The 10,350-nt window shown below is 42.4% G+C and overlaps 1 protein-coding gene across 8 annotated transcripts in view; it reads left to right on the forward strand.

Annotated features, from left to right (window-relative positions):
- Window positions 1–10,350, forward strand: part of Nsd3 (nuclear receptor binding SET domain protein 3) — a 113,652-nt gene that overhangs the window by 39,527 nt on the left and 63,775 nt on the right. For all 8 annotated transcript variants that reach the window (XM_021219913.1, XM_029532272.1, XM_029532273.1 and 5 more), the window contains 2 exons: window positions 3,492–3,563; window positions 4,612–4,774. In XM_021219913.1, coding sequence (XP_021075572.1) covers window positions 3,492–3,563; window positions 4,612–4,774 — 235 coding nt within the window. The remainder of the gene's footprint in view (window positions 1–3,491; window positions 3,564–4,611; window positions 4,775–10,350) is intronic.

The raw sequence follows: 10,350 nt of genomic DNA on the forward strand, positions 1-10,350 counted from the left end.
AAAAAAAAAAAAAGATTTTTTTTTTTTGGTTTTTCGAGACAGGGTTTCTCTGTATAGCCCTGGCTGTCCTGGAACTCACTTTGTAGACCAGACTGGCCTCGAAATCAGAAATCCGCCTGCCTCTGCCTCCCAAGTGCTGGGATTAAAGGCGTGCGCCACCACGCCCGGCCAGATTTTTTTTTTAATACGTGAGTATTTTGCCTGCATGTGTGTCTGTACCATGTGCACACAATACCCAAGAAATCAAAAGAGGGTGTTGGGTTGTCTGGAACTAGAGTTAAGGTACAGGTGTTTGGCCATCCTGTGGTTTCTGGGAACTGAACCCAGGTCCTCCACAAGAGCAAAAGTGCCTTCAGCTGTGGAGCCTGCTCTCTAACCCTGCACTTAACTCTCACTGGCCATTTCTCCAGAAAGCCTGTCACTCTTCCCTTCCCTCCTCCTAAGATGTCCTCTGTCTGTGTGTTCCAGGCTGCTCTGCTCTTGAATGGCCACAGCTCACCTTCTTCTTGGCCTTGAATGCTGGAATTGAGGCTTGCCCCAGCACAACTGGTGTACAGCTTCTCTTACTTAAGTTTATGACGCTGTTTTTCATGTTGACCGGATTCACCTTATGAGCCCAGTCTCTAAATGCCCGCTGGCTTTCTGTTTTGTTTCCAGGTTAGCACATCTGTGACATGTGGCATTTTTGCATGGAGTAAGGGAATTTAGAGTAAATCTTGGGCTTTCTTTCTCTTGCCACCTCTTTCCTTTGAAAATGACTGAAATTTTCAAATCTTTTAACATGAATTTGACGATGTATCAAAATAGCCTGAAAGAACTACCAACAATTAAATTGGGTGGTGGTGGTGCACACCTTTAACCCCAGTGCTCAGGAGGCAGAGGCAGGGGGATATCTGTGAGTTTGAGGCCAGCCTGGTCCACAGAGTGAGTTCTAGGACAGCTAGGACTACATAGAGACCAAAATAAATAAGTAAGTAAACAAGCAAACCTTTTCCTTTATAGAAATTTACTTTTTCTTTTTTTTCTTTTTAAAGGGAATCTCATTAGCCCCGTCTTGGTGGCCTATTCCTGTCTCCTAAGAAAATTTGCTTTTTACAGAAAATGTAAATAATACAAAAGTATAGATTTTCTTTTAGTATTTCTTTAATCTCATTGTCCAAAACAGATAATTACTATTATATGTTTATCTTATGTTGTATCAACTCTTTTCAAAATACATATTGGGTTTTTTGTTGGTTTTGTTTTTGTTTTTAGATTTATTTATTTATTATATGTAAGTACACTGCAGTTGTCTTCAGACACTCCAGAAGAGGGTGTCAGGTCTTGTTACAGATGGTTATGAGCCACCATGTGGTTGCTGGGATTTGAACTCCGGACCTTCGGAAGAGCAGTCGGGTGCTCTTACACTGAGCCATCTCACCAGCCCTGTTTTTTTGTTTTTATTGTTTTTTTTTTTTTTAATAAAAAGTTTGAAGATGTTGATAGATGTGTGGATTACTCTGAAATAATACTATAATTACAATCTCTCTGGTTAAATTTGTTACTTTTATATTTTTTGTGTTTCTGTAGGATTAATTCCTGGAATGTAGTTGTTGAATGAAAGAGTAAACGTATTGTAGACTTTTAGTAGCTAGTTCCAGATTGCCTTATAGAAATTCTTTGTTTTCTCTGAGCTTGTAGGAACTGAACCCAGTGCCTCACACATGCTCTGGCAAGCACTCTGCTGTAACTATATCACCTTTACCTGCTTGTAAAATGTCTTAGTTATCGATATTAGTATGTGTGTATATGGGGAGGGTTGGAGCACAGCTTTGGGTATTAAGTTCTATACTTCTTTCCTCACCCCATGTTTTTCTTTTAACAGAAAAATTCTGTTACTCTGGCTGGCCTCAGCTCAAGCTATCTTCCTCCTTAGCTCTCAAGTATCTAGTGTTACAAGTCTGTGGCACTGGACCCAACATGGACATTTACTTTTGAAATGATCTGCTCGCTTGCTTGTGCTGTGGTGTGTCTGTGTATGCCAGGGTGTGAGTGGGAGTCAAGGGAAGTCTCTGCTCCACAGAGTTCCCGGGGTGAAGTCAGGCTGGCAGACTTGGTGGTAGGCAACTTCACCGTCCTGCTAGCCACAAGTTCACTATTTCAAAAACTGTTGATTTGTTTAACTTTCTATGTGTAGTAGTGTTTTGCCTGTACGTATATCTGTGGCTCATGTGCATGCCTTGTGCTTCTGGAAGTCAGAAAAAGGCATCGCATCCCTGAAACTGGAGTTGTGGATGCCTGTGAGTCTCCACAGTTTTGTATTTGGGAACCAAACCCAGGTCCTCTGCAAGAATAGCCAGTGCCTTTAGCCAAAGAGCCATCTCTCCAGACTGCTAAAGTTCACTTTAAAAAGAATGTATTTCTGGGGTTGATGATTTAAAAAGTAATATAATAGTTTGTACTTTGAAATTTTATATTTCTTTACTTTAATATTTTAATTAATATACATTATGACATTTTCATATGTCATTCCTTAAAAGTTGCGTAAGTACCACCCTTTCCTGATAACCCCACCCATGTCTTGCTGGTCCCTTCAGACAAAGATCCATCTTCTGCTTTTATTTCACACGCATATATGCACATATATACACATACATACATACACACATACACACATATAAACACACATATATATTACCTTTATATTTAGTCAGTTTTATTTTTATATAACTATCTTAAAGATGATTTATTAATTTATTTAACTATGCTTATGTGAGTTTGTACCTATCTGGGCATGTGCACGGGAGTGCTGTCAGAGGTCAGAGGCCTTGGAGCTGGAGTTGCCAGCCTCCAGGTGTAGGTGCTGGGAACTGAACTCTACGAGGGCAGATGATCTTAACTGCTGAGCCATCTCCAGTCCCAGTCCCAGCCACAGCCACAGCCACAGCCACAGCCACGCTGTCTTCTGGTGTGGTTTTTAGTAGCAGGACTGGTTTGCGTGTCTTCGCACTTAACTCAGTGCCTTTTCAGAAACAATTTTAGAAAATTTCCTGGACAAAAATCTGAAAATTTAAGGCTCTCCATACACATTACCAAAGTACTTTCCAGAAAAATTCCAGGTTACAGCTTTGAGCTGTCTCAGTGTCCTATTTTTCCTTCAGTCTGATTAAAAAAAGAAAATGACTGAGAAGATCTCATTGAGTAAAGGAGCTTTCTGAGGAAGCCTGGATACCTGTGTTCAATGCCTGGAGCCTACATAAAGGTGGGAGGAGAGAAAGGCCTCCATGCTGTCCTCAGACAGAGTAACAGGTGCAGGGAGGTGGGGGAAGAAATCAAGTTTTAAGAAAGGAAAAAGCCAGTCTGCTTAACAGTGCTGTTTAGGTGATAAAGTGAGCAGTGAGTTCTAACTGTAGTGTGGAGTGGACAGGTTAAAGCCTGCAGCGCCGTGTCACTGTACGTCCTGTATGAGGTTTACTGCCTCTTTATTCTGTCCCCTACATTTTTCTGCCTAGAGACCAAATGAGAGGGTGGACACTGCACCAGAGAAGCCAAGAGAAGAGCCAGTACTCAAAGAGGCCATCCCGGTGAGTGGCTTGTGAATACTGCGACCAGGTATGGTGTCAGAAGGTGACGGGGTTGGAGAGATGGCTTAGTGATTATGAGCACTGGTTGCTCTTCCAGAGGACCCAGGTTCAGTTCCCAGCACTCGAACGCTGGCTCAGTTCCAGGGGATCCAACACTCTTCTGACTTCTGGAGGCACTGAGCACACATGTACAGGAAAAATATATTCATGCACTTAGAGTGAAATAAGTAAGTCTTCAAAGAACAAAGAGAGGTGATGGCATAGCGGCTGCTTTTTAGTAGTCCACCATTATTACCATTCATGCCCATCTGTATGTCAGAGAGTGCACTGAAAAACCCTGGGTGCTTTTTAGGACTAGGTATTTTTCTATGAGTGATTGTCCTTTTACAACTATGATCCTCTGTTTTCACTGAGTTCCCAGGATGCAACAGAAACCTGGGCTCCTGTTTTCAGTATTGAGGATGGCTTTATTATTTTCCCCCATTCTTTTTTGCTAACTATATTTTAGTCGATACCAGGCAAGAGTATAATTGAAGATAATTTTTACATTGTAAGCACTCCATGTGTGTTTACATGCGTGAGTATGGGTGTGTGTGTGCTGCAGCTCACAGCTTGGAGATGAGAGGACAGACCAGTGTGTCCTTCCACCTTGTAGTGGAAATGCTCTCTTTGTTGTTTGCCAGGCTGACTGGCTCACAAGCTTCTGGAGAATGTTCTTTCTCCACCTTCATCTCCATAGGAACACTGGGTGACAGATGTGTGCTAGCTCACCTGCTCAGCGCCTCGCCTCGCGCTCCAGTGACAGGCACCTTATCCACTAAGCCATCTGCCCAGCCCTAGGAGCACTTAGCATATAATTTATTCATAGTTCTCTCCCTTCCCGCCTTCCTTCTTCCTTTCTCCTTCTTTTATCCTTCCTCTCTTCTTCTGCCCTCCTCCCCGCTCTTTCTTTCTCTTCTGTTGGAGTTTTGTGGCATTTTTCTATAGGTTCCTTCTTCTTTCTCTCTTTCATTCTTTTCTGATGGAGTTTTGTGACCTTTTCCTGTAGGTTCAGCCAGTACTGTCTTCTGTTCCAACAACAGAAACGTCCACTGGTGTTAAGTTCCAGGTTGGTGATCTTGTTTGGTCCAAGGTGGGAACCTACCCTTGGTGGCCTTGTATGGTTTCAAGTGATCCCCAGCTTGAAGTCCATTCCAAAATTAACACAAGAGGTAAGAAAAGTAATAAATAGATATTAAGTAACAAGTTTGCAATAAAGCAAAGCGAACATTCAATGTTGTATGTGAATGTAAGAATATACAAATATATATTATCTGGCATAAAAACATGAATATCAGATTTTTGTTTCTTGTGATGTGTTTTTGATACAGGGTCTTATTGTATTGAACATTGACCTTGACCATGTAGCAAACCTCCTGCCTCTGCTCCTCAGGATTTCCTCAGTTTTTAGTGACAAATAAAATAATTATGGTCATTTTAAACTGGCAGAGAACATGTCTTTATATAACTAATGTCTTTAAATCTGACTATGTAGCCCTGGCTAGTCTGGAACTGGCTTCATAGTTCAGGCCGGCCTGGAACTCCGAGACGCCCACCTCCATCCACCTTCTGAGTGCTGAGCACTGCATGTGTCACCACACCCAACCCTTATAATAACTTCCTAAAAAAATAATAGTGTGAGTGCGTGTGTGTGTGTGTGTATGTGTGGTGTGTGGTGTGTGGGTGCATGCGCGTGTGTATTTACGTTTGTATATGCTGGGGCCGTGGAGGCCAGAGGATGGCATTAGATCCTCAGAAGTTGGAATTAGGTAACTTTGCTTGTCATGGGTGCTGGGAATCAAACTTGTGTCCTCTTAAAGAGTAGTAACAAGCGATCTTTCCAACCCTCAATAACTGTTTTCCCCAAAACTAGGAGTTGAGTAGGGTTTTGCACACAGTAGGTAAGCATTCTATGACCAAGTTTTGATAATCCACTGTTGTTTTTGTTTTTCAAAGATTTTTTTTTTCTTAACTTTATATTATGTGTTGGGATCTGTGCACTCTGTACCCACAGAGGCCAGAGGGGTAGGTATATTAGAGCCCTTGGAGCTATAGTTACAGGCAGTTGAGAGCTGCCTGATGTGAAGAGGACCACACTTGGGTCCTCCGTAAGAGCATTATGTAACTACTGAGGCATCTCTCCAGCCCCTTCATCCACAGACCTTTTAGTTAATTTATTAAAGGAAAAACATTTTTTTGGTCACCTGGGAGATGAATCTCTGAGAGTCCCTGAGGGATTCTCTTAGTTGTGTTAGTAGTTGTGGGAAGAGATGAGTGTAGTGTCAGTCCCTGGACATCGCAGCCATGCTGTGTGACAGAATGGAGAAAGGCAGCCATTGGTATGACTCAGAAGGTACTAGCAAGCCTGCTGGCCTGAGCTAGAACTCTGGAACCTGTATAGTGGAAGGAGAGAACCCACTGTCTGGAGAAGGTGACCTCTGTGCTGCCCACTACCCAGTGCATGAATGGTTTTTGTTTGTTTCTTTCTTTTAAAAAGTGTCAAAGCAAGGTGTGGTGGAGTACATGCTTTAATCCCAGCACTATGGGGGGAGATGTAAGCAGATAGTGAGTAACTTCTAGGCCTGCCAGAGCTGTCTCATAGCTAAGACCCTGTCTCGAAAAAAATTAAGTAACTAAGCAAATAAGTAAATAAACAAACAAAACTAAACTAAAACAGGAAATGGAGACGGTGGACTGAGCGCAAGCATGCACTAGTTGATTGCTTTCTGCTCTTGATTGTGATGTAGTGTGAGCAGGTCTCCTGTGCTCTGACATCCCCGTTGTGATGGACTGCAGCTTGGAATTGTGAGCTTAGGCTAGCCTTGAATTTGAAATAGTCTCACCTCAGTCTTCTAAGTAGCTACCATATCTCTCTCCTAGATTTGTTTATAATTTCTTTCATGCTTTTTTTTTTTTTTTTTTTTTCTGAGACAGGGTTTCTCTATGAGAACCATTTTCACTCGAACAAGTATTTTTCATCGTATTAAATTTCACACGGTACTTTTATTCGCTTCTGACTCATTCATGACTGTAAATATACCTGGAAAGCTTTTATGTATTTGAGAGGACAGATGCATGCCTTGGATCTAGCTATAATAGATAACTGTGCCTTATGAGTGTTACAAGCTAAGCAGGGCTGTATTCTATGTATTTTCTTAATTTTTTTTTTTTAAGCAGTCTCATGTAACCTAGGCTGCCTTCAAAGTTGCTTTGTAGCTAAGGATGATGTAAAACTTTTCATTCTCCTGCCTCTTGCTCTCTGCTGGAGTTATAGTCATGCACTGCCATACCTGCTTAGTGGGTGCTGGGAATGGACCCAGGTCCTCTGCGAGTAAGGCAAGCACAACTGAGCTACCTCTGCAGCCTGCCTGTTGAATATTTTTTTCTGTGATGCTCACAGCAGCTATACATGAGGTAGATCCTATGTCTCAGAAAAGTAGTCTGAAAACCATGTTTTAACCCTTGCTCTACAGCCAGCTGAGCCCCTGCAGTCCTAACTCAGAGCAGTACATGTGGGAAGGTGTTAGGTCAGCCTCGTGCTGGAACCTCCATAGCTCTGTTCATGGAGAATGGGCAGGCATTGTCAAAGAAGTCTAAATCAACTCCTGAACTAAAACAATTCCTGTCTATATCTAGGGCAAGAGCTTTCAAAGTGATACCACATGAGAGTCAGGGCTCTCCTCTCCTCTCCTCACAAGACAGCAATCTCTTGAGGTTAAGGAGTTTTTTACAAATTTCTTTTTAAACTTTATTTCTTGTATGTGTGCATGGGGAGCGGGAGGCGTGCACAAGCCTGTGGGTGCCCTGGAGGCTTAGATCCCCCGAGCTGAAGTTACAGCCAAGTCTTGAACTTCCTGAGGTGCACTGGGTGGGAACTAAGCTTGTCCTCTGAAGGCATTTGCAGTCTTCACTGCTTGAGTCATTAATTCATCCACTAATCAGATGACTTCATCGAGGCCAGTTTTTTATTTTAGTGCTAGGAAATTTGTTTATATTACTCTTAGTAATTTGAGAATCTAGAATTTAAAAATCATTCATGTTTTGATTAAAAGCATGAATCTTATTTTGTCATAAACCTTTTAAAATCTCATAGCTTTTTTGAAATAGTCATATAGTACAATTTAATCATTTGTTTGTTATTTATTTGAGGCAGGATCTCACTATGGAGTTCTTTCTGGCCTGGCACTCCCTGTGTAGACCAGGCTGACCTAAGACTAGAGCTGCCCACCTCTGTCTGCCAAGAGCTGGGGTTAAAGGTGTGTGCTACTATGTCTGGCTCAGATTTAATTACTCTTTTATTTAAATGCCAGAACTTACTGATTTTTAAAAATCCATTCAAAGTTGTGCTACTGTCCCCACAACCTAAGAATTTTGTCACCCCCCAAGAGACATCTTACACCCAATAAACATGACTGGCTGTCAGTGCCTTCCCCCTTTGTACCACTGCCAGTCTGTGGCTTCTTTCACTTAGCAGGGTTTAGAAATCTATCCATGTTTTAACATGTTATCAGTACTTTGTCACTTTTTATTGTCAAATAATATCCTGTTGTAGCATATAGTAAAGTAGCTTTCTCAGGTTTTGTTTGGCACATGATGCCTGTGAAGCACTCGGTGCTGTTTTGTATCTAAGCCGTTTTGTAGAGTTTATCTTGATCATACATAGTAGTCATTGCTTTCTATATTGTTACTAGTCAGACTGTTAACATTGGACATTATATTTAACAATTTTCATACTATAAATAATAATAACTCTTTGCAAGAGTGTTGAAAGATATTTAGACCATATTTCTATTTTAAATTGTATTTTATTGTTTAGTTTTCGTTTTAAGTTGAAATTAAATGCTTTTATTTTTTAAAATATTATGTATTGATTGGGGTTGGGCAAAACTCTGAGTATAACTGACAGAACCCAAAAGATGTCCATAACTCCAATTTCCATCTGTATAAATACTATTAAAGTTGGAGGTGGACTGGAGAGATGGCTCAGTGGTTATGAGCACAGCCCACTCTTCCAGAGGACCTGGGTTCAGTTCCCAGCACCTACACACAATCTTTAACTCCAGTTTCAGCATCTAATGTTCTCTTCAGGCTTCCTTGAGCACTAGGCACTGATGCGTAGATATACACACGTGCAGGCAAAACACCTGCACACCATATTCAGAAAATAAACATTTTTGAAGTAATTATTTTTCTCTCTGCATATTTGTAATTAACAGACATGTAAATGAAGGTTTTCTTTTTCATGGGAGGAGGTGGTGTTTTGTTTTGTTTTGTTTTTGAAGTGTCTCACTGTGTTGCCCAGGATGACCTGGGACTTTGAGTCCTCATCTTCTGGGTACTGTGTCACATAGCATGTACATTTACTCTGTGAGTGTATAGTGTGTTTACCTGTGCACACACACTGACCTGGAAGAAGACGCTGGGTGTCTTATTGTATGTCACTGTCTACCTTATTATTCCCTTTGAATCTGGATTTCCTACTGAATCTGCAGCTTAGCTGATGGCCAGAAAACCCAGACGTCGTCCTGCCCCCATCTTACAGCTGTGGCTTACAGGCGCGTGAGGTCATGCCTGGATCTCACCCGGGTGCTGAGGATATGACTCACATCCTCATGCCTGTACGTCAGGTGCTTATCTACTCAGCCATTTTCTCTCTTCTCAGCCTCATACCTCATGCCTGCTTCTCTTCCTCCCCTTCTTCTCTTCTTTGTGACAGGGTCTCATTATGCAGCCTTGACTGGCCTGGAACTGCCAGAGATCTGCCTGCCTCTGCTTGCTTAGTGGATTGAAGTGCAGGCCGCCTGCCAGCATGCCCACGTTGCCTTTTCACACCAACAGTATTTTTAAAGTTTTCCAAAGTACATAGTTTTATCTTTGTATCATTTACTTAAGGACTATTTAAAAGCATGGGTATTTTACCTGCAGGTTTGTATGTGCCCCATCTGTGTGCATGGTGCCTGGGGTGCAGGAAGAGTATTACATCGTTGGAGTAGAGTTGGTTGTGAGCCTCTGTGTAGGTGCTGAAAACAGCAATGTGCTCTTATGTGCTTTGCCTTCTTTATAGCCCCTACTTTAAAGACTTGCTTTGACTCTGGAGTCTTACTCAGTGAGCCTCTGGTTGGGGCATCTTGGTAGTGAGACGTGCGTGGCTTGTGCTGGTGCCACAGCACGCACGGGGCAATGGACACTTGATTGTGGAGTCGTGGAACTGCTTGCATCCAGCCAGCGGCACTTGCCTGCTGTAGTCTCTTCCGCTTTAACTCTGGATGGAGCAAGCACAGATATGGTTCCGGTACCCGTGTCTTGGTAGCTCTGTGTGAAGGTACCAGCGGTGGTCAGGCCCCAGTGCTCTCTGTACATGCTGTCTGTCCCACTGCGGGAGTGTATCCTGTGCTGGCTTCCCAAACCCCCGCCTACAGAGCACTGCCTACCCACTAACTAAACCATCTTCTTTAGCAGTGACACAAAGTACCACAAGTGGGACTTGGTCACTACATGGCTGGGTACAAAGATGGGCATCCAGGACAGTGGTGGCATGTGGCACTTCCGGATGGGCAAGCAGCACCCTACCACCCTGCACCCCTGAAGTGTGCCTGAGGCCCTCATGGCAGTCAGTCCTCGTAACCCCCACTCACAAAAAGATTTTTAAAAGATTTTTTATTTATTTATATTTATTTATTTATTTATTTATTTATTTGGTTTTTCGAGACAGGGTTTCTCTGTGTAGCCCTGGCTGTCCTGGAACTCA

This window comes from Mus pahari, chromosome 19 (assembly GCF_900095145.1).
Source record: "Mus pahari chromosome 19, PAHARI_EIJ_v1.1, whole genome shotgun sequence".
NCBI lineage: Eukaryota > Metazoa > Chordata > Mammalia > Rodentia > Muridae > Mus > Mus pahari.